Below are 24948 nucleotides of genomic sequence, written 5' to 3' on the forward strand. Positions count from 1 at the left end.
TTCAAACTGTGGCATTGGCTCCAACATCAAAACACACCCGCGTGTATCAGGTTGCCCACCAGTAAAACATTATAGCCTCGAAAACATTGCATTGAAGGTAAATCAATGTGTTAAATTTAATTAACCCAGAAACTTTACAGTTTATTTTTGTCAATCTATAACTCATAAAGTTGTGTTGAGTTCAGTCAGTGCATATTTATTTGGCGAGGGGGAAGGTTTTGTCTTAGTAAACTCTTTTGGCAGCTGTCATAAGTTTATGTGTTCGCTGCCAGGTTAGAACAGCCAGCAGGTATGAGCTGCCAAACACAATACAAGTGCAGCAAATGAAATATTAGGTAGTTGTGATCATTTTTATTCCAAGAAAAGCAAATAAATTCACAAAAGTGACCTTTGTTTTTATTTTCTGTACTGCGGTCTCCGTCTGTGTTTTACCCCTGACCTTAATGCTGGGAAAAATACTTGCTGGTTTCATAATTCAAGAAAGATGTTTCTGCATTTTTGGCAGCAACATTTCTTAGAAAGTATTAAAAATCTCTGTCATTTTTGCATCGTGTACATACATGTATCATACACAGCAGCTGGGTTTTTGACCGTGAATGGATGCCATATGAACAGTAATGGATTATAAGTTGCTCTTTGCAGGTTTTATCTCTAAATTTGATTGATCCCCCATGAAGTATCTGTCTGTCTCTCTCTCTCTCTTTGTAGGATCTGCTAGTCGTCGTTGCATGCTGGACAATAACGGAGTTGCTTTCTGGGGTCCTCCGAGCTTCGCCAGATGCGTCTCACTTGAATATAGATATTTACATTTATCTGTAAGTTTCCTTTTAAGAAATAAAGCTCTGAAACTCTCCAGCGAGAAGAAAAAAAAATATGAATATTCCTCCAGATTCCATCATTTGAGTCGAGTCAGTTGCAGTAACGCCCTGTATCATAAGTCACCTTCATCAAACTTGTTTGTCTCATTAGTGAATTTATGAGCAAGCGAAGGCTCCATCTGTTTTTAAAACCGTCTGCCTCATTTCCCCCTTTTTTCACCCATCATGTACCTCTCCGCAACTTTCTTTTTCAAAAAGTTTACAAAATGCAGGAGTGTCTTTACGCAAGGCTCCCCGGTATCTCTAATTAGCTTTTCCAGAGCCTTGCGCGCACACTTATCAATTAATGAACGTCGCTAATGAATGTGTTCATCAGCCAGACTGTTTTCCTGCTCTGTGAACTTCAACCTTTTCTATCTCCTCAATGATGGCGGGAGGAGATGGGGGTCAGGGATTGTGCGTGACAAAGCTGATTGCACTGTTAGCTTCTGTTCCAACCTTTCATTAACACCAAGAGTCAATAATTAATTTTCTGTGATTGCTGTTATCTTCTGTTCTTCCAGGCTCTCTCTCTCTCTCCCTCTCTGTCCCTGTCTTTGCAATTCACGTACACACACGCACACACACACACACACGCGTACGCACACACACACACACACACACACACACAGTCTTGCTTTGTGTATCTCAGTCTCTGAAGTGATGAGATCCAATTTTTGCCTGAGAGTGCTGCAAGGCCTCTCTTTGCACGCCTGTTTAAAGCACAAGCACTAAAATCCAGCCATCTACATACATGCTCCTGTCTTGAAACATGCCCATCAGTCTTTGGTTTGTTTGGTCTTGCTGTTTCTGTCATTTTTACCAGCTTCATATTTTGAACAAGAACACGTGTACTGCACAGTAAGTTTCAATGGGCATGCGTTTAATCATAGTGACTGTAAGCAGCATAGGCGCAACCATCAGCTTTTCTGAATTCCTGTCTCCTTCTACACATTGCAGTTACGAGAGCATCTCGCGAAGGGTCAGAGGACCCTGGCTGGGGAGGGCATGTCTCAGATCGTAAGGAGTCTCCTGGAGCTCTTGCAGAGGAGGAGCTACTACAGTGGCGACCTTCTCTTTTCCACGGAGATCCTGCGAAATGTGACGGACACCTTCAAAAGAGCAACCTACATCCCAGCTCCCGACGACGTGCAGGTAGGCAGAGCCTTCTCTTGAAGCCCCCTCAAGTCACAAACTGTAAAAAAACGTGTGGTCACAGACACACTCTTGCACACTTGCAACACCTGCAAATTTATTCAGTGTAGCTCCAGTTTCTGCTGCACAGGGTGTGCATAACAATGAACTACAGCGACACAGTTGCTATGGCCTCAAAGGGGATTTTTTTTTTAGCAGCGTTTTTCTCTTTTCACTGTGTGTAAGAGAGCAAAATGCTCCTGTCTCAGTCAGTCATTTGACAGACATTATTTTATGTTTTACAATATTCTTATGTACGGATAAGTACTGTACTAGACTTGACAGAGAATAAGCTGCAGTACTGATGCAGTGCTAATGGGTTGTGGGTGCATGCTAGCTACATAATGGAGGACGGTGGCTAACACTCACATACCAATGAGAACATCTAATGGCCCTGATGCATTAACGACTGAGTGCATCTTCATCTTGTGTCTAGAAATTCTTCCAGATAGTCAGCCACATGTTGGACATGGAGAATATAGAGAAATGGGAGGACGCTCACCAGGTAAAAGGCTTCTGTGTGTGCGTGTATGTGTGTTACTGAGTATGTGCTGCTATACAACTGTTTAGCATAATCAGTGGCTGCCAACTGCCGCACTACTACTACTGTGTTAAGTTCCTTAAGTACTTTAATAAGCATGCATACGTGAATTTCTAGTGCAAAGGTGGGTGTGATCACATTCCACATTAACTTTTCACACCTGCTTACTAAACGCAGTGGCTACCTATTAATTATACGAGGTCTGTGTGTGTGTCTGTGTGTGTGTGTGTGTGTGTGTGAGACCCAGAACGATGCGTTTGAGTGGAGGTGTGTTCACGTTCCATCTGGACACAATAAACAAGCAACCAAATATGATATTATATCCCACATGGTAACAATTTACAGCCATGGAGCACATTCAGTGGTCTAGATAATGCAGTGAATAAAAATGTGTCAGTGAGTGAGACGTGTCTAAATCGGCCATGGATTACAATTATGATGACATCATGGTTGATGCTCGCCTGTTTCATCCCTCCATCTGCAGGTCGCTCCCGGCGCCGCTTTGCTGATGAGGATATTGGAGGATTTCATTCACCTCATCGGAGAAGCCCAGAAGCCTTTCCAGAGTTTCCTAGTGGTTACCAACAACCTCAGTAAGTGTCACAAGTGGATTTTTATCGTTCTTTATCTTCACACAAGCTCAGCCAAGATCTTTTTTTGTCATATCTATATTTTAAGATGGGCACCTCCTATTTAACCCCAACCCCAATTCTGCACTGCAGTGAGTTTCAACTGTTTTTGGCATCTCTTGTTTGTCCAGTGATAACTATACAGCGAGAGCCGGTGTCGGCAGTTTCCAGCGATATCAACTTCCCCATGAAAGGCCGGAGAGGGATGAAGGACTGGGCCAGGACAGCGGAGGACAAGCTCTTTATCCCTAAAGAGGTCTTCACCAACCCGACTGAAGGTAGGAGAACTAAGACAGAAATCCACTGGCTGGGTTTTGTCCAAACTTTGGCCTTTTTGGCACCAGTCCGTACCACTGTAGCCCTTCCTGCTGTGCACACTGCCAAGATCTGACCCAGCCTTGGTGCCTGTGTCAAGGGTTTGGAAGAATCAAGAACAAACACATCTCACCATTACGATCAAAATGAGGCCAAGTTCCAGAAGCCGTTAATCTGCTTTGAATCTGTTTTCGTTGTGTCATCCCTCTCAGTCTTGAATCTTAGACATATGACTACCTGTTATCACCCCACTCAACCCACTCTTCAGCCAAGGTCAGACCAAGAAGCTATCCCAGTGCGTATACACATACTCAGAGATGTGCCTCATGGAAAGCAGATTGAAGGCTTTTCAAGGACGTTGGAGGGTAATGCTTAGAAGGAGTCGGACTCTAAAGAGGCCCTGGAGGGCTTCTCCAGAAGATGCAAGTCTTTCATCTGTGTGGAAGTGTGCTGCATCCCCTTGGGAGCATCAAGTACTCATGCAATTTTGAAAGATGTCTCTTCACTTTCAGCAAGGCAAGAACGTGAACTGCCGTGTGTCTTAAGTAAAGCCAAGAAACAAGCAAAGTGGTTGTACAAACGTACACAGAGAAATAAATGTGGAGGATGAAGAGAAAGACGACCAGCAGGCATAGGAGTTCAAGTTCCAAAGGGGTAGCAAGGGGGGCTTAAAAGAGCGGGAAGAAAGTGCTTTTTTATATTAGATAAGAGAATTACTGTGGCAGATGTGATCCACTACCAACAAAGACAAAGGTCACATCCCAAAGGAAATTACACTGGCAGACTTCCTGTCTGGCAAACCACCCCCCTGCCCAAATTAAAGTTCAGAGAGACGGCAGGCCGAGAGAGCAGAGCAGTCCCTGACCTCTGACTCGCACTGATGGCACAAACTCGCTTTGATTGGCGTTCAAGACATCCTGTACGCTGACCTCAGGGCACCTCACCTCAACTCACCTACTCCCTCTGTCTCTTTGTGAAGCACAATGCTTATTCTGAACCATCCACCATCCAACCATCCGCCATGCTTTGTGTAACAGAACCTTTTTATGAGTTGCCTCTGAGTTGTTTTGTTCAAGCTGTTTTTCCAGATTTTATGGAACAGCAAATTCTGATATCTCAGAGGATGAATGTTGGGCTGCAACTGGAGACAAAGGGGTGTTAGGTGGACCTTGTTTAATGCTGCTGCATTCAGCGCATTGTGATGTTGTCTTCTCTCTTACCCTCCATTCATCCTATCTTTCTGTTTTACTTTACTCCACTTATGTTTTTTTTCCTCCATTATCCTCATGCTTTGTGGCGGTGAATGATTTCTCTCCTGCAGTGCTTGTAGTGCAATGAAAGTGACCCACTGCATCACATTTATTGAGCCATTTTTCCATATAACATTCATGTCGTTGCCATTTTAGCATATGCTATTTTGTAAATTATTTTCATTCAAACAGCACTCAGCCTTATGAGTTAGGACGTTATTAGTACTCTTTGCCCCTGTGGGATCTCTGCCTCTTCCCATTGGCAGTCCATGAGTTGAGGTCTTCAGTTGATTGCTATCAGTTTGATTGGTTCATTTACCCCATAATGAAAGCCTATCTCAGATGGACAGCTTAAACATGCTCATAAAGGCCCATTGGCACCTTTGTGTGTGCATGTGCGTACACAGTTGCACACACACGCAGCCAATTGATAGGTTCATGAGCCGCTTCACTGGGCAGAGGCCGGCGCTGTTCTTCACTGATTTTCGAGGTGACAAACTCCCTCTCTCCCTCCGCTGTCTCTCTCTTTCTCCCACAAACACACATGTAGGCGCTCACTCTGTCTTGCGGCCATGCGCACACATACACGTCCAAACATACAAGCCAGCAATGACTTCATATTTCAAATACACCACTGCTGGTACATGCATACAGTTATGCACCATTAACTTCGCTGTAAGTATTCCTGAAGCGTACAAACCACATGAGCTCTACTCTCTGATAATGTGTTAAAAACTGCCTTCCTTACTTTCAGATTTAACTTTAACCATGCTCCAAATGTCACCAGTGAGCTGGACATTTGACAGTCTAGGCGTTGTGTATCTTTGATAGTAGTATGACATTTTAGGAACCAGGCCAATTGAGATGAGAGGATTGATCCTGCTCTGTGTCTATGTCTGTGCAACTTGGTTTAAGAACTGGGCAGGGTGAGCTAGCCAATCAGTTCTGGATCTTTCCAAAGTTCAAAGATACACCCACCACTACGTCTAACTAATTAATAGTTAAAACTTATCTCATTTGTTTATTCTGTACACAAACAGAACTGTAAGAGTGACTATTTGCCAACCTCACAATTACAACAACACAAAACTTCAGGAGATCACTGCTCCCAGCTTTTATTTATGAAGAAATAGCTACAGCATGTAAGTACTCTAAAAAGCACAATTTTAGTGTTTCTACAGCAGATATGACTGCTGTCATGTTATATTTGGGTTATTGGCAATGCATGTTTTTGAGCTTTGTACAGAGCCAGGCTAGCCATGTACCCCTGTGCCCATTCAGCTAAGCTAAGCTAATAAACTCCTGGCTGCAGCTCCCCACGTAACACACGGATATGCAAGTGCTGTTGATCTTTTAATTCACCTCTTGGCAAAAAAGTGAATAGACTTAGTTCCTAAATTGTCTGACTATCTCTGTAAGAATCAGCTCGACCAGTTTAGAAGTAGTTAAAATTTCATCAGAATACATTTAGTATGGAGTGTCAAGTTAAACGGGACATTTTTGTGCAAATAGTGAAATAACTGACCCTAAACTGAAGGTAGCACTGCTGTCATTTAATTTTCTCACCTGGGGCACATTACCCTGCTGGTCTATTCAACTAGACGAGAGTAATGCTATTCTACAGTGTTATCATTTCTTAAAATTTTCCTTGCTGTGTACAACCCTGATTCCAATAAGTTGGGCTGCTGTGTAAAATGCAAATAAAAACAGAATGCAGTCATTTGCAAACTAATTGTATTTACTGACAGCAGTTTTACAAAGTGTTTCTGAGCCCATGTCATAACATCCTTTATACAATCATGTGTTCACAAAGTGGTGAACCTCGCTTCATCCTCGCCTGTGAACGACTGAGCCTTACAGGATGCCCCTTTCATACCCAATCATGGATACTATCACCTGTTACCAATCAACCTGTTTACCCGTGGAATGTTCCAAACAGGTGTTTTTGGAGCGTTCCACAACTTTTCAAGTATTTTGTTGCTCCTGTATCGACTTGTTTGAAACATGTTGCTGCATCAAATTCAGATATTTACAAAAAATCAATGAAGCTGATGAGGCCAAGCATTACATATGTTTGCACTGTTTTCAACTGAGTGTATGTCAAAAAGGATTAGCAAGTTGTCAGTGTCTGTTTTATGTTTCACAAAACATCCCAACTATTTTGGGTGTTGTATAAAAGTTGTGAAAAAAGCAAATGTGCAGAAAGAAACCAGGAAGAAATGAAAAGAGTAACTCACGTGGAACTGTTTGGATTGAGCTTTTGGTCTTTAATTAAAACCATAAATTATAGCTTAGCACCAACTCCAAGCATATCTTTTCCTGACAAATGGCACATTAAAGTTCACAGCTGGTGACTGGTGGCTTGCCATTTTGCTGGATTGCAGCTGACCACCAATCATTTAGATGTTCAGCAAGCGAGGAGTGACGAAAAGTCTGTTCATGGGAAATTAGAGTTTTGTGATTGAGTGCTTTTGTGGTATTAATCATCCTCGAGCACAGGAGTGCGACCCCCTCACGCACTGATTTACCATTTACCCACAATACACTGACTTTCTCATTTGCATGCCTTTGCAGGCACTGTCCAATTAGGATCCATCAGACTCACAGGCTTTCTCATGCCGACTTTGATCTGTTTTTTTTTTTTTTTTGCCTCCTCACCGTCTCACAATAGCCCCTCCCCCCCTCCACTGTTGAAATCTTTTTCGCTTTTCCTCTTTCTCTCCTCGTCTGTCTTGCATAGCCATCTCTATTCCTGAGTATTACCTCTTAGGCAGTAGGCAGACAGATTTTGGATGAGTCACCCAGGACGTCTGATACCATCAGCCCCCTCTGTCTCTTCCTCTCCCCCTCTCTGTTCCGATGCTCCTCCATCGCTTCTCTCAGCCTAAAAGGGCAAAGGAGGGAGTGGCATCTCTCAACATGAACTCTTCCCCTCTTACTTTTCCTCTCTGCTTCCTTCCGCCTCCCTCACTTGAGACAAAGTGACATTTACAGAGGGACAGTACGTCTCCTTGGGAGCCCCAGCTCTTTTTGGTAAAAGAACACTGGAGGGCATGGTTGAAAGGCAAGAGGTTGTAAAGCAGAACTGTTGAAAAGGTTGGAAAAGTTGAAAAGTGGGTTGGAGAAGGGCAACAACAACACAGGAGAATGAGAGAAGGGCGAGTAGAGAAGAAAAGTGAGAAATGGAGAGAACTGTGGAGAGAAGGACATTGTCTTAAGAGGGTGTGGACACTCGGACTTTACTGAAATAAGTTTAACTAAGTTCTCTGCATGTTAGAGCAATGGGCTTGGGTTTATAAATGAGGCTCCTAGCGGTGCAATAGGTGAGCTACCAGCTGCTGAAAGTCAAACAAATTGACACAAATAGCGTCACCACCCACACAAAGTGTGGAAGCAGCATCTTGCACCCTAATTAGCGACACGTTTTCGATTCAGAGTCAAGTATAATAATTCTGTTTATGGAATTTGTAGCTGTCATATCTGCTGCTGGAAGGCGAACTGCAGGGTGATGAAACAGGTGAAGTGTGTGCTTGTTTGCTTCACTGACTAACTGATGTGTTTGCATTTTGTTTATTTACATCAAATGACCCAGTTATCAGTGCAGGTTAGCTGAAAGATCAATCACAAGTATTAAAGCTCCAGCCTGGAACTGAAATGTCAGACTGGCAGGTTTATTGGTACATATGGTTTTCTTCTATCTTTCCATGCGTCCTCAGCTGCTCTTGTCCAAAAAAAGGGGTCTTTACAACGCTGTGCCATTGCAGAGGATAACAAGGGGTATACAAAATGAATTAAGTGATGGATAGATGGGTTTCTATTTGATTGTGACAATGTTTTAGGGGAACAGTTGCAGATCAGTTGTAAAATTGTGTTCTGTCTTTGTGTTTCAGAGACAGAGACGGACTCAGAGTCTACAATGTATTATGTCATTGGAGCCATCTTGTACAGGACATTGGGCGTTATCTTACCTGCACCAAAGTGAGTACTTAATTATTCTTAATTTTTCAAGCAGCTCAAACTATATCTCACCTTCTTTCCACATCCTTTGCTTTACCCCTCTTTTTCCCCAATACTTTCTCTGACACTTCCCTTGTATTCACTTTTCCTTTTTTGTTTTCCATACTCCTCAATGCCTTTCTATTTCTGTGCCCTTTCTTCTTTGGCGTTTTCTCTCTATCTAATTCCAACCAGCAATTCTCTGTCTTCTCTCTTACGTTGTCTCTATTACTTCCCTCCTCTCCTTGTGCCTGCCTAGTTATCAGACAAATGTCTTGGATCTCCAAAAAAGTACACCTTTCCTAGATGTCTGTCCTTTTCTTGCATTGATAATGTATTTTTGGAGTTGTACAGTGGGGTCCGAATGAGTGCAGACTTAATGGTTCCTGAAACTTACTAAGAACTTGCAAAAATAGAAGTTAGGAGAAATCAGAAGGTTGTCAAAAGGCCAGTGATATGGTGTTTGTGCTGGCCGTGGGCCCTTTTATTCAGGTCAGTGCTCTTGGTTGTGGATGAGCTGGATCTGTTAAAACCCCCTCTTCCCTTGTAGCTCTGCTGAATACTAATAGGTGCTGTGTTCTGTTTTAACTTAGGTGCTGGCTCTAGCTTTCTCCCTTTCTCATTAGGGTTTTATTTATATGTTTATTTATTTATGAATGTATTTATTTTTGCAAACACGCTCAAAAACCATCAGAAGTATGACAGAGCATTGGCTGTGTGTGTGTGTGTGTGTGTGTGTTTCTGAGTTCCTTTGGATGTAGCCATATCTGTGTGTATGACAAACAGTAAAAGAAAGCAACTCACCAGCCTATGACACTTATTTTTTCTCTTTCTAAATCAGAGACACTTCAAGCCAAATCTGACTATGCAGTACGATTCTTACAAAGCAATACTCTTCTCTCTCTTTGTGTGTGTGTGTGTGTGTGTGTGTGTGTCGGTGCAGTCCCCCTGCGGTGATCAACTCCAAGATCCTGACAGTGACAGTACGGCCGGAACCGCAACCCAGCGAGCCCATGGTGGTGGTGGAGCTGTCACCGCTCATTAATGTAAGTTTGTAAAAACAAATCTCATTTTCTCTGGATATCAGAGCCGCACTGTGTTTATGCGTCGCCATGCAATGCAAAACACTTGCTTCGAGATGTAAATCATTTAAAGAGCAGTTTGTTATGGAGTAGAGCAGATTACTCCTTCATTTTCACCGTATTTTCCCAACCACTCTGGGGTTTCGCTCTGATAACTGTGTAACTTCTAACCACCAGAAAACCATTTATTTCCATTTAGTGTGTTACATGCAACAAAAATTTAAATTATTCCATATGAGGCACTTTCCAATGCAAGGGTTTGCATCTTTTATTATATCCTTGTATATTGAGCGAGCTTTGGCCAAGAAAATAAATTTGTTTAAGGCTTTAAAGGATTTCTTTTCTCCCTGCTGACCCATGTTTCCTGAGTTGGGATGAAAGAGAAAGTGCTGCATGCTATAAAGTGCCATAGTGCTTGCTGAATTGCCTGGATAAATGCAGACCTTTTTGACTTCCTTATATCGCAGAGTCTCCTGGTACCTATTCAGTTTATATTACAGTGGAGTGTGTTATTATAAACGACTCGTGGGGTGTCTTCAGTGGAAAGGACTAAGTGCAAGTTTAATGAGAGGCACTCCTCACGACCTCAATAAGATCTGAGTTTCATTAGCCATTCTTCTGTGTAAAGGTGGGCACAGTTTTGAAAATAATGTTGAATATTTAATGGTTGTCTCTAGAAAACACACGCACACACACACACAAACACACACACACACACATACACACACACACACATACATATATATATATACTGTATATATATATATATGCATCTTGTGGTGAAATAAGTCTCTTGCTGTGTCAACCAGCACCTGAGGGTCAAAATTATTGCAATGTTTCATTATAAAGACTTTGTATTCATTCTCCATCCCCCGCCACTCCATCTCCCTGCTTTAAACCACTGATTCATTTCTTAATTATGGCATTTTCCTTTACATGCCTCTATCTTTTATCTTCCTATTATTCTGCTTTTTAACACTCTTGGCAGAGCAGAGGTACAGCAGGCAGCCCCTGTCTAGAGGATGATGTCTTAATGCTGATCCTAGCATGCTGCTCTGGACTACTAACCGGAGGTTCCTGCTGAGGACAGACGTTCTCTCCCACTCACAGTACAGTGCACGCCAAGGGCGCTGTGTGGAGGGCAGATGCACATATGCATACCTTCAGCCGGTGTTTATGAGGCCATTTTCATCCTGTCCCTCCATATGGGCCAAGCACCAGAAAAGCAAACTCTTTTGAACTCCAGGCCCCCGATTTAAAAGCCCAAGCATCAAATTCAGGGAAGAAGTTCACCAACAACATAAGTGCCCTCAAGAGAAATAATATTTGACTAAAGTGAAAATTAATTAAAATTACATTAATTACCATATCTCTGCCATATAACAAAAGTTACTTGATATTCCAGAAGATACAAGAGATTAGCATAATACTAATTGGAATTCATTTGAAATGCAGCCAGTGCTCATGGTCTTAGTCATGGCCATAAACATATCCACAACCACCCCTTGAAATAATTTTGGATTTTAAAGCAAAATAAAAGATGAAAAAAAGAAACGTTAAATCCAAATACAACAAAATAATAAATAATAATAAATAAATCTAGGTGTGTTTGTATTTGTAAAATTGAACTGAAAGACCAATTATACTAAAGGTGCGAAACCATATTGCAAAAAGAAAGCTGAACTAGTGTGGTGAAATCACTTTCAAATCCTGCCCAACAACAGCGTACGTCCGCAGATAATTATTTGACTTTGAAGGCAGTGTTAAGCTTAATCATTGCTCAGAAGTTCATTGGGCAGAAAATGCTCAGCTACTATATGGGAACCAGAGAGGACCAGGAAGTGAAAGTGAGACAAGAGTCTCCCGTCACGGTCTTCAGCTGCAGTTGGTGTCGACCTTGCCCTGTATAGAAACACCAAGCTGCTGAAGCAGTGCTGCGGCAACAGCTGCCCCTGGCTTCGCACTCAAAGGGGGGGCGTAAGGGGTCTCCGTGCACGGTCATGTCCTTACTGAGCGGACATCTGCTCCAGTCAGACTCTCTTCATATTTCCCCGGTGTCTAAGTGTGTGCTTGTCTTTAATGGTGAGTGAGAAGCAGGAGGCCAGAAAGCTCTGCGTCCTTACAGTAGACCAGATGCCAAGTGTTCCCCCTCCTCCAGCTATCCTTCAGCAAGCCTTTTCAATTATCAGAGGCAGCTCTGGTTAGCTTCACATCAGCCATGAGCCTTTCTGGTAATTTCGCTCTAATCTAGTTTACTTTCATCAGTCAAAAAGCATCAACCAGGTTGCTCCATTTCATTTTCTAAATCTATAATCTTTGATATGAAGTGGAAAGCTTTTAGGACTCCCTGAACCAGTGTGGTCGTGTTCTGCTACAGAAGCTCATTTCATCTGAGCTTAAGCATTTTACCACCAAATGGCTACCACGTGCGTGTGGTGAATACCTTGGAGAAAATGGCTGTGCCTTTTGAGAGAAAAAGAAGACAGATCCGTTAAGGTAGACACCGTTATTACCATCCATAAATGGGGCTGTTAGGATGAGACACTCGTTGCTCCCTTTGAGAGGCATCAGTCGAGCAGACGCTGTCATTATGCAACGTATGAGCACTAAAGAGGATGCAGACATTGTGGGAGTAGGCTGATGTCACTCCCACTGTAGCGTACAGTCAGGCACGATGCCCGCTGATTGATAGTTGAATGCTCAGAGAGCCCAAAACGCTAATGCACGTCCAGGGACATCTAATGTCGTTGACAGTGGTGGTCTGCGTGTGAGGGAGAACAAAGCGCTGTCACCCATCAATCTGTGTCATCTTGCCTCTGATCCTGTGTTTATAAATGTTGCATCATCCCATCCTCTCAAATCCAGCCATGCAGAGACCCCAGGATTCGCCGATTTTTGGGAGATCCATCATGAACTGTTCAGAGGAGGAGGCGTGACCTTGCCTTCAAGAGAGATCAATCCTCACAGTGCAGACTTGAATGTGCATCACTACCTTCTCACCCTTGCTTCTCATTGAAAACATGCTTTGTATTCAGAAAACATTCAGTTTGCTCTTCACTGAAGGAGAATTCTTCTTTTTTTTTTTTTACTGAGGCTGTTGTGTGTCTTCTTAAACTGGACATCATGCTTTTTTTTTTTTTTTTACAATGGACAGCACAGTGTGGCTGTGGATTTACTGCTATAATCCCCTTTACCATGAGGGGGAGCTCAAAGGCAAAGTGCTCGATGCAGGACTCAGGAAGGACCAACAGACCGGTACAGAGAGGGATCCATTTTCCTCTGCATCTGCCCAGTGGAAGAATGGCGTATCTATTTTGGGTATTTGGCAACACAGTTAAACAAGAGGCCTGATCAGTCTTCTTTCTAAAGGACCCAGAAAGTTTATTGGCCTGATGTTTCTCTCAGACTGAGGTTGTACTTTGAGCTCACAGACACCAGTTTCACACTTTTAATGCCTTTGATTGAGGAATGAATGTGACAAACAGAATCTTTGATCTGGACCAGACACCCGCAAAGTTCACCTAAAACCAATCACGATCCAATCCTTAGCAAATGAGGCATGCTGGTTGAAAGGGCACGGACGATTCTTTAAAAGTAATCAATGCAGAAATCGCTGAAGATCGCCGGCGGAACAAGTTGTGATGAGTCAGTTAAAGACATCGACCCTGTGATTGATTCACTGATTGAGTCATAGCGAGTCTTCCTTCGCCGCCACGTGTGACTGAGCTTTGATTACCAGATGATTCACCTGCCTTTCGACCCTCAACGATTGGCTTTTGGCTCCAGCGAGTCGATGGATTAAGACTGAGCTGACAGCAAATCACCAGTGTTTAGACTGTCTGAGGGAGTCGTATGACTTCAATTTTTTGCATATTTTCAATCAGTTGCTACAATACATACAAGGATGATTCGGGACAAGGAAAGTAAGAGAATTTATGACCTATTTTACTTGACTTTGATGAGCCTTTACACACTCTGAAAGGGTGTAAAGTCTTCACAACAAGTACTTGTTATACCTAAGTACGTTTTACTGCTTCATAGTTATTTACTTTTACTTTACTACTTCCCACTGTGTTTGTACTTAAGTAAAGAATTTCAATGCTTTTCCACTACAGGATGTTTATGACCCCAACTTGCTGTGTATTATTGTCCATGAAATAGCTTTTCTTACTTGTCTCTTGACTCTCTCAATTGGTTGCTCACACACCTTCTCTCTTTTTGCAGCAGCAGCAGCAGCAGCTATTTGCCGCTCTGTCCTCTGACAATGACTCTTTCTCCATCTCTCCCTGCCACTGTCTCAATCCTTCTCTTTCATTGTCTGTTTACCTCTCTCCATCGCCCATGCAGCATCACTCTTTCTCCTCTGGCAACCAGCTATTCTGTCCTCCCTCTCTCACTCATCCTCTCGACTGGCAATAACAGCTTATCCCCCCCCCCTCCTATGTCTTGCAGGGTACATCGGATCCACAGTGCGTTGTCTGGGACTATGGCAACCCGTAAGTTACTCTAAATGATTGTGACACTCTTGTGTGCATGTGAGTGTGTACAGTGCAGTAACGCATGTGTCTGTGTGTGTGTGTGCGTTGATGATGTTTATCTCGTGAGTGCTCGTGCCCAGTCAGATTAATTTTATTAATGAACTGAAAACAGTCTAATGAAGTTCCCTGTGTTAGTGTTAATTAAATTAGTCAATGAGAACAAACACCATTCTCTCTGTGTAGCTAAGAATTCAAAAGTGACATCACTCACAGCGCCTCATTGGAGCAAATCTCCCTCTGTCGCACTCCTCTTTTTCAATGTTTAGCTTCACTCACACCAAGTTAGAGGTTTAATTTACAATCCAGCGTTCCACTGTGGACATTTGGCTTAACTTGAGTAATCAATGACCTGAAGCCGTACTTTCAACCTAATGGGTTTTTTTCTCTCATTTGTTTATTTAGGCCACTGACTCTTTGACATTGTTTCCTGTGTATAGTGGACCATCTAGTGAACTACATAACTGAACTAATGTAAACCAGCACAATTGATCATGCTGTTTTAACCATTAACCCACATAGCGATTACTCTTTTTGTCAATATTTACGTCAAACTTGTTCAGAACCATTAAACCAGGATTTGGTTCCAGGTCACAGCCTCATTACACTTCATCATGAGCATCTATCTTTGAATGGCCCATATCTTCCCCCCGTGTCAGTATAAATGCACAGATGCAACCTGGTCTCCTACTTAGAACAGTTATAAACCATTTGTTCCGGGTAAATGTAATTTCCGCCTGGATAAGTATGTGGGCTTGTTCTTGAAGTCATGATAATGTCAACACTGGAGGCAGAAAAGTGCATGTTGTTGGAAAAGATCATGGTTTAGTCGTATATAAACATAATTTCAAGAGACAGCTTAGACAGATGAGTCTTTGACAGAGCAAATGGCTTCTACAAGGTTGAATTTTCACTCGCAGGGCCAGTAGGCCTCCTTGTCTACTGTGACAATAAGATGGATGACAGAAAAATTCCGGTCAGCTCAGCTTCCCCCTCGAGATCTCATGAGCTTATCCAATTCTAGAGGAGTACTTCTCCCCAGTGACCAAAGCACACAATGGGGCCGCAGGTTCACACGGAGAGGATAAGACATTGTAACTTATCAAACTATCCCTCCCCATCTAGGTAGGAGCGAAATGAAGCTCAGCAAAGTCGATTAACTAGCCGACAGATTACAGCTGCAATCAAATTAAATTCACAGACATTACGAGGGCAGAGAGCCAAGCAGAATATAACGTGGCAAGGTGGCAGAGATGTCTATCAACCAGATATGCTCAAACTGGGAGCGACGTGGAAAACATAATGTGTTTAGCAGGGATTAGGTCACATGTTTGCAGACACATACAGAAGTGACACACACAAATGCTTAGACACATTAACATACAGACCCAAGCTCTGACCAGGATTTAGGTTAATGTGACAACGACAACGATTGGGTGTTAGATTGTACATCTTTTGGCATCACATAGCCAACCAGAAGCCTCACCGAGTTAAAGATTTGTCTATTTTTGATACTAAGCTATTCCTGCTCTCTTAGATTCACAAGGACTGGTTAATCATGATCTCCATGGGTTGTTTACATCTCGAGCTAATGCACACACTTGACCGTGTCGGTGCAAACAGCCTAAAGTCATCATGCTACATGCTATTTGGGTGCGCAGATGCTGTTCGGACACATGTTTGGCTGTGAAGCCCAACCAACTGATGTGCTTCATTTCTAAAAAGCCAAGAATTAGTTGCAAAATATCCTATGTAGACTTTGTACAGTACACCTGTACAGGGACCAAAATACCATATATATACAGCACGCAAAAACAGTACAGTTTTGGTATTTCAATCCTCCTCCATCTGCCTGTCTGTGTTGGCCACTAGATCTTGACTGGAGCTGGGCGGGTAGACATAGGCAGGGAGCATGTTGTACAAAGCAGCCGTTTGTTTGCTGGAGGACATCACCTCTCTCAACCTGACTGTCTCTCTAACTGAGCCGTGGGCTTTGAGGTTGAGCAGGAGGCAGACAAGAGGTGGAGAAGGTATAGATGGCTGCGGAGGGAAAGCAAACACGGCAGCAGCTGAACCAGACAGCAGGAGAGAAGAAGTCCAGCTCGGGGACGGAAAAACAACGTTGCCAGTCTATGACCTGTATATGGAGACTATATTTAGTGCTCACAGATGCACCCACATTCAACACACAAATTATATCCTGTACGCGTATCTTTCCTGCTTAATTGTTATAATGCGCACATGGGTAATGCACACTCACTTGGAGATTAGGGATCACACAGAGGCTCAACTCTCTAAAGCCTCCTGTCATCCCCATCAGAATTGTCTGCGTGCATGCTTTTCAGCGGTGGTGGTCTATTTAGAAATCTGCAGACAGTTTCAGCGGTAGCACTCGCCCATTTGCGCCCTCTCTCAGCTGGCTAAGTTGGCCAACAGTTTGTGGCACTCACAGTTCATCTCAGTATTTATGTGTGAGTGTTTATTTATTTATTTTGCCCCTAACAGGCCCATATGTCGGCACCATCTGCACACCCAAATCGCAGCGCCCGCCGTTCCTCCCTGCCCCCCCACCCCCCAGTCTACTCAACCTCCTCTCATTCATTCGCCTTGCCGCCTAGAAGATATACTGTTATCTTTAGCTCTCATAAAACTTTTACAGGGTTTGGAACTAGGAGCTCAGGTGAGTGGAAGCAAAGCTATTAAGGGTAAACCTGTACACATTTTCTGAGCATTTTTGGAGGCATACATGGCGCTGGAATTGAAGTCTTCATGTTGTAATTTTTGGCTGCCTTGAATCTTCACTGGGTTTTTTTTTTTGCGTAAGGCTCTCGCTAACTCTCCCTCTCTCTTCCATGAGAAATGATGATGGGTGTTCAGCGTCTCTTCACTATGTGGTTGCCGACCTTGCCTCTGGCATCTCTGTGCTTTGACCCTCACTCGGCCTCAGTATGGGATATCTGGCAGAACCCCCACTGACATACACACACTCACTGTCCAATGGAGCACTTATCTCACGTCTGGTGCATTATAGATAACTGTGGCTGGTTAGATTGTGTATGTGCCTCTCCCAGATGTACTATACCGATTCTTCAATCAGAACAAACTAGAATATACATAGTGCTACTCAAAAATGTATTTATTTGTGCATTGCTCACACATTTCATATTTCATTTCCAATAAGCATAGCATACTGTCATATAAATTAAACCGCTCAAATAGCTATGTATTATAGGTGGCCAACTGAGCAATCTCATTTTAAAGCGTACTTAGAAAATATGACCCAGTAGTTAGAGATAAATGTAATATACACTTTAGATGGATGGATGGCAGTAAGCTTGTGAAGGGTTGAGGGTCACTTAATCCCATTTCTAATCCCCAGTGGTCTTCAGCTTGATCAGGGATCAGTGGTTAAAGACCTAGGCACCCCACCCTACCCCCACCACCCATCACTGCCATGGAGTAATAATGACCTGGTGTGCCGCACAAGTCGCTCTAACATCCTCAATCTGACACGGTAGATTGAGGCTTGCTTTGAGCTCAGACTGATCTGGTGCCGCTATCAGCTTTTGGCACCAGCAGGTCTCAACCTTAAATGAAGCAAAATGTCAAAGGCATATTCTGCACTCTGCCAAAAACTAGCTGGACACAAATCTGGCCAAAATGTAATGACATTTATTTTACAAAAAGGCATAGCGGCAAGTTCTGACCTCAGCCAAGTGTATGACACTTTTTTCATTCTCATATTGGCAGTTGTATGGCCCTTTATGTGCCATCGATTACCCTCCTGTGCAGCAAAGGAGCACGTAAAAGAATGAAGGGAGTAAAATACATGGAGTGTATTGTTTGTCCCTCTGGGATACTTACCACTTCACAAGTCTGTTCCTTATTTTAAGACGCCTTGCATTAAAAAAGTACTGCGTCGGTTCAGTGTTGCTCAGCTTCTATAACACTGTTGGACCCTCGATGGACACTTTTTTAAACAGGATCAAAGTTGATGCAGCAGAACTAGAGGCGTAGTTATTTTTATGTCAGGCATTCTTCTTCCTTGTCACAACCTGGCACCTACATTACCCACTTGAAGCAGTTTATCAGATTATGCCCAGCTATTTCTAACTTTTTTCACATATGCATTAGAGGTCCCCAAAACCTGTGTAGCCATGTGGCTCTTATTTCATTCATTTATTTACAGAGATTAAAATGTTTTGAGTTGATGATGAATAACAGTGCATAAGGAGTAAATATGTTTTAAAATTGTTGCATTGTAACATGTTAAAAAGTCATTCTATGTACAGTTAAAAAGTCAGAGAGTAAAGGATGGTGTTAGTTTTAGAAAACTATTCATAGTGGTTATAGGCACAAAGAGCAGGAGACAGTGTTAATTTTTGGTGCAGTGGTGCATCTTCTCTTTCTGTCATCTTTGTACCACCAGCCTGAGCCAATCGTGTCCTCACCTTATTCAGGTAGGAGGTGCTTAGCGTCAACTACGGCGCATCAAATGATAATCAATTGATAGCAGCAGAGCCGGCTTATCGGTGTCAAGTACGAGAGCTGTAATTGTAACGTAAAAACACTCTAAATTCCCAAGACTGACGAAGAGTCGTCGCGTGGTTGAAGTGTGTGTACTCTGAGAAGCTGCCAGAGGTAAATTAATGTGTTTTATGTACTTGCTGTTATTTGAAATGTGTAAAAACGAGCTAAACTGCTAATCGCTGCTAGCCGTTAGCTCAGCACGCTCATAGCCTTACGTTCTGTTGATTTTGCATTGCGGCTAGCAATTGCTAATGGTGTTGTTTATGTACCGTGGGTTTTACCGTGAGTTAGCCTGTAGCGCTGATATTAAAAGGAGTTATTTGATTCAGGACTGGACATTTGCTATAAGGGAGAGAGTGAGGACCGGGAGAGCCCTGGACCGTGAGAGAGAGACTGTAGCTGCTGTACTTGAGAGCGCGTTTCCTGCTACCCGCTTCACCCTGACCGCCAAATTATTTCAAATTCTTATTTCGCTCTTTACTGGTATACTGCGCCAAATCGAGACGAACTCAGGCCCCGTTCCAGTGTACTACAACACCCCCATCTATTGTCAGTCACTACTAATTAGCTACCTGGGACTGGGGTTACACCTGGAAACTGGTTTGATGTGTAAAATTGGTGCAAAGTAAAGTATAAATGATGGTTATATAACTGTGTGTTACCCACAGTTACAATTACCCACACAGCTTTAATTTATAATGCCAGACCATGCTGAGCATGTATATATTTACAATCTAATTTGCATTATAGATTGCGTGGTGCAGTGTCTCATTCACCTCACTCTTGAGAAAACTCTATTGCAGGCATGTCCAAACTATTACATAAAGGGCCGTATGGCTACAGGTTTTTGTTGCAACCAGTCAAGGGGTCACCTAATTATCAGCTGAAGACTGAAATCAGATGATTAAATGAGTCTAGCCTGGTGTGCTCCTCCTTGGTTGGAATAAAAACCTGCAGCCACATGGCCCTTTATGGAATAGTTTGGACATGTCTGCTCCAATGTATACATTTGTAAATGTGTTTGTGTAGATGTATGTTAGCCCTGCGATAGACCCTGGCCATGGTGTACCCCACCTGTTGCATGACCAGGGTATCTTGGAATATACTGCAGCTCACTTCAGCCCAAAACAAGTTAAGTGGATATAGAAAATGGATAGATAGCACAGACGGTGTTATCCCTGGAGACAGCATAAAGTTCAGTCTTAAAATAGCCGTCCATATGCCTACAGTGTGTCTGTACAAGGCAATAGCCGAGCATAATACCGTGCCTATCACAGGTTTTCCCATTATCCAAGTGATCGGTCTTATTCCACTTTTTCTCAGTGCTTGTTTCAAGGCTGCTCCAGAACTTCAGTGGAGGTCCAACGGATGTGGTCGTGAAGTTATAAAAAAAAAATGTTGGCTTCTCTTTCACCCATCTGAGACTGAAACACCTTGCATTCATTCACCACTTTACACAATTTCCACTTGTGTATATGTCCTTCATCCCTCCCCGTCGTCAGAAACACACACACACACACACACACACACACTAACACACTTACCAGTGTGGCCACCAGGAGGAGGGGGTGGAGGGCTGATAGGGCTTGCTCCACTTTTCCATCTGACAGAGCAGAAGGGATCAAGACTGTGTCAAACAGCGAGTCAGCGCGGCAAGAGGGAGTCGGCCAGTAGGGCTTATGTGGGCTCTGCCTCCATTGGGCATTACGGACGTGGATGGGCTCTTAGCTCATTTCCCGAGCTATCAAAACAGTCCTTAGAGAGTGCGTTCACATGGTAGCTTCGATTCTCAAGGCATAATGCTCTGGTTCTTATTGGGTACAGTGTGCTTCAGGGTACTTTTGAAGGTTTTACGTAGATCAGTTCTACATAGCTGTATGTAGAAGTCTGAAGGTATGATTTCTTTCTGTTACTGGACCCAATGAATAAATGTGGGCTGCTTTTTAGTTTGCCTGACGAGTTTGTGTAAATCGGGATAGGATTGTTTATTTTGAGGTTAGTCTTGTTTTTTTTTATTTTTACTTCACGCATTCTTCTTATTGATTATGCCACCATGTGACCAGTGGGTGTGGAATGGAGTGCTGTATCTTACGGTACGGGCAGGGATAGCCTTTAGAACTGATGCTTTTTCCCACATGTGTAGCTGAAGATGGTGTTTGTAGTGGTTAGCATTTGAAGTTTAGATGAGAAGCCTAGAAAAAGAAGACATGCTCTCTGCTGTCACTTGGAATATGTTGCCTCCTCACTGCTGGACCTGTAGACTTTGAGAACCACTGGGTAAGTAACATCTACACCCCCATAACGTCTATTCTAGGTCATTTTGTGGTTGTTGTGTTAGATCATTGAACTGCAAATACACTCTTCTAAGATCTTATATGTAACCTGAAGTCAAATGCAGTATCTCCCTTATGCTTATCTTCTTGACTTGCCCATTATCCTCTTTACTCGTGTGCTGCTGAAAGTAGGCTGAAAGGGCATAGTGTTAGTGCTTTATAAGACTCTCCATTATTTTTCCCTTGGGCCTTTATAGTCCTGTTTGAGTCCCTGACAACATAGTCATGTCCAGTTTTCAGAGAATCCCTCTGCATTTTCTATGAGGTGTAACATTTCAAAAGTGGTTGCAAAAAATACCCCTAAAAAACCCTTTCATACTTTTTTAGAAATCAGGATTAATAATCAATTTTCTGCAGGGGCTACTTTCTTCATGTTAACACAAAATGCAAGCAGTCGGGGCGGCAGGCCGTTTATGGCTGTAGCCGAAACCTGTATCTCTGCTTCACCTGTTCGCTGACTGGCTTGCAACACCAGGAAGAAAGATAATCCCGGGAAAGAAGCTTATAAATTAGCCCGTGGCCATACCAGAGAGCAGATTGGGCCAGTGTAGGTCAATGACAAAGCATCCTCCTCGCACGACAGTCAAAGAAGAAGCGGGAAGTGGGTTTCTTTGTGTGTGTGACAACCTCACATGCCACAAGAAAGACAAGTAGGATTATGCAAGGACAGCTTGTTTATCTTTATCGAAGATAAATGTTTTAAGTTACCACAACAGAGATGATATTTCGAAACGTAAGCCGTACGGTCTTGCACATAAACATCACAGCAAGCTTGACGTAATCTCACAGCATGTTCTTGTGGTTATAAGAGCTGTCTTTACATCTGCCAGTGGAAGAGAGGAAAGCTTAGCTTCGACAGAGTTAATATCTGGGTCAGATACGTTTATGATTATGGACACACATACACACACGCACGCTGGAATGCAAACACCGGCCTACACTGGAGCGAAAGCTGTGATGTGAATGTGTGCTGGTCAGTCCTGCATAATAGGTATGAAGGGTTGAGTAAGTACAGCTGATTTGTGTCATGTGAAGGTTTGCTTCAGTGCTTTCGAGCTGTATTCAGAATAAAAGGCCAATATGCGCTGCCTCCAGTGAATGTGTTTTCTGACTCCCTGGTGGTCAGGCATATATGTCTACCGGAATAGATTCCATCAGCTGGAATAGATGTCCTCTTCCACTTCCATTTCTTTCTGTGGTTTCAATCATGAACCTGACCTCCTGGCATCACAGAGAGGTTAGATTCACACAGATATGTGTAAATTGTGTGTGAAGAAGGCAATTAGTTTTTAACATCCAACACATTCAGAATAGCTTTTGACAAATATAAAATTAAGAAAAATTGTTTAAAGGGAGTAGTTTTCAAAAATATTTTCATGGTATTGATTTACCTTGTTTATTTAACAATATACAGCTTCAGGTAATAACGAGAGAAGCAGATAGAGATGGCACATGACTCTTAAAACCAATGATGTTGCAAAATGATAAAAATAATTACAACTCAAGACATGTCAGCACAGAGATTTTAGTGGGTGTGAATTAATCAGTAGTAATATTGTTTGATTCTACTGTGTTGTATTTGGAGGACCTTGAGGCAGCACCTCATAGAAGTCCTACCATATTGGGAGACAATGAAAACAGATGCTTTGTGTCCAACCTTCTCAAGTTCCAGTTATTTTAGGTGATTAGACTCCTGCAGGTAGGCAGAGACGTGATGTCAGGCCTTTTTTCACAGCAGACATTTTGACCTGTCATAGTAGGAAAAGTAGATAACTCATGATCGTGTGACAGCGAACCAGCATGCACAACACCAGGACCTTGCAGCTGAAGCCACTAAAGGAATTCAGCCATCATTAATCTAATTATTCACACCTGTGCTGCAACATGTTAAATTGTATTCTGTGTAAAAAGGGAAGTCCATGCAGTCACCAGACCTCGTGTGAGCACAAATGAGAAGCAAATGGCATAAAATAGTACATACTATGCTACGACTACGACAACATGCACGCCTTAGGTAGTGATGGTGCACAGAGCTCAGTGCTCTAAAAAAACGGAGGAAAGAATCAGTGTGTGAAAATTTGACTATAAATGTGCATGTACTTGATCAAATGTGCAGGTTGTAATTGCTACCTTAGAGCCTCATTCATGCTGGAGGAACAGTGACGGCTTTTAACCCATTGGTATCTGTGTCCACTTGAGGCCACTTAACCTCCATCAGCCTTAAAATCCCTCTCTACCGCAACGAGCACTCTCAATCCCACTAGTCCTTCTGTCTGTGACTCATTAGCTGTCTGGTTGCAGTGTGTATCACCAACTCTCACTCTGACTTGGACTGTGTCTATACGCGAAGTTCTCTTCTCCAAAAAGCCCATTCAAACTTCAGGTTGTACAGTATCTGCGGCTATTCGCTCAGTGACTATGACTTCACAATATCATGCGCTGAATATTAAAGCTGTCCCCACTGTCTTCTAAAGACTTTATAACAATTTGACTTGAAACTTTTCTCTGTGTAATGAGGATACATCTTTTCGTAATTTCCATGCTTTTGGTTTCCATCTATGTGTGAAATTCTTTTGTCATCCCTCAATGCTTTCTTCATCTCTTTGCATTTATCACTGTTTGCCTTATCCCTTCCAAATTTTTAGTTTTACCTCCAGTGTAATTGCCTTGTGCTTCTGACCGCTGATGACACAGATTTGATGGTGCATTTTGTCCAATATGAGCAATGAGAAACAGAACAATGGACACAGGGCATGCAGTTTTACTATTATATTTTTTTTGGCTACAGACATCTCATAAATCAGTTTTGACAATGTTTTGCCAGCAGCTAAAATTAGCTGATAATGTTAATCCTCATTACATCAATGACAGCTATGTAGGACAACATTATCCCATGTAAAAAAGGTTTAATGCTCAGCAGTGACTATATTAAATGTTGCCTGTGTACATTTAGTTAGCGCCTGTATCCTAAAGCTTAGCATGCATCTCTGTGTGTACTCTCTGTCCCTTTACCTTACCTACATTATATCATCTTTGCCTGCTGGAGAGAAAAGGTTGCTATGGATGAGAGACACTGGCAACACGTCACTATTCATGTCTATGAGCTCGGCAGATGGATGGAGGGGTTGCTTTTTCAGTGACGTCACCTCCATACAGATGCATCAAATCCCTGCATCAAGCCTTTCAGTTTTAATAATTCAAAGCATGTTTAACCTTTTTTTTGTTTCTTAACAGGGTGCAATTGGCTTTCATAGCACTGCCCTTTCAGTCAAGGGTTGGTGCCAATTTATTCTCAGTGGACATAAAAGGTCAATTTATGCTGCTGTTCAGGAAGTATTTTTCCGATTTTTCTTAAAAGCTGCAACAACATTCTACTATCAATTAGGGAACAAATTGGAAAGCACTGTAATATGTTACAGCAGTGGTCACTCGGTGTTGTGAAACAATGCATTAGTGCTGTAGCTTTCACATCAAGCACAGCAGTTTCTATCAGGCATGCTCAAAGCGTGGCTGTAGGTATGGTAATTTTGGTCAGTTGGTCCATTATTCTGGTCCTGACTTAAATGTCTCGCTGCTGTCGGATGGATTGCCAGGATTTATTATCATTCATGGTCCCCAGAGGATCAGTCTCACTCTCATTCATGATCCCCTGACCTTTTAAGTAGCATCACCAGCAAGTCAGAGTT

The 24948-nt window shown here is 42.7% G+C and overlaps 1 protein-coding gene across 1 annotated transcript in view; it reads left to right on the forward strand.

The window, feature by feature from the left end:
* adgrb2 (adhesion G protein-coupled receptor B2) overlaps window positions 1-24948 on the forward strand; it is a 141712-nt gene that overhangs the window by 56756 nt on the left and 60008 nt on the right. Inside the window, exons 8-15 of the mRNA XM_041955097.1 lie at window positions 709-815; window positions 1818-2012; window positions 2488-2556; window positions 3077-3185; window positions 3353-3499; window positions 8677-8764; window positions 9726-9828; window positions 14317-14360. Of these exons, the coding sequence (XP_041811031.1) occupies window positions 709-815; window positions 1818-2012; window positions 2488-2556; window positions 3077-3185; window positions 3353-3499; window positions 8677-8764; window positions 9726-9828; window positions 14317-14360 (862 nt within the window). The remainder of the gene's footprint in view (window positions 1-708; window positions 816-1817; window positions 2013-2487; window positions 2557-3076; window positions 3186-3352; window positions 3500-8676; window positions 8765-9725; window positions 9829-14316; window positions 14361-24948) is intronic.

The sequence above is a fragment of the Chelmon rostratus genome, chromosome 16 (assembly GCF_017976325.1).
Source record: "Chelmon rostratus isolate fCheRos1 chromosome 16, fCheRos1.pri, whole genome shotgun sequence".
NCBI classification, from domain to species: Eukaryota; Metazoa; Chordata; class Actinopteri; order Chaetodontiformes; family Chaetodontidae; genus Chelmon; species Chelmon rostratus.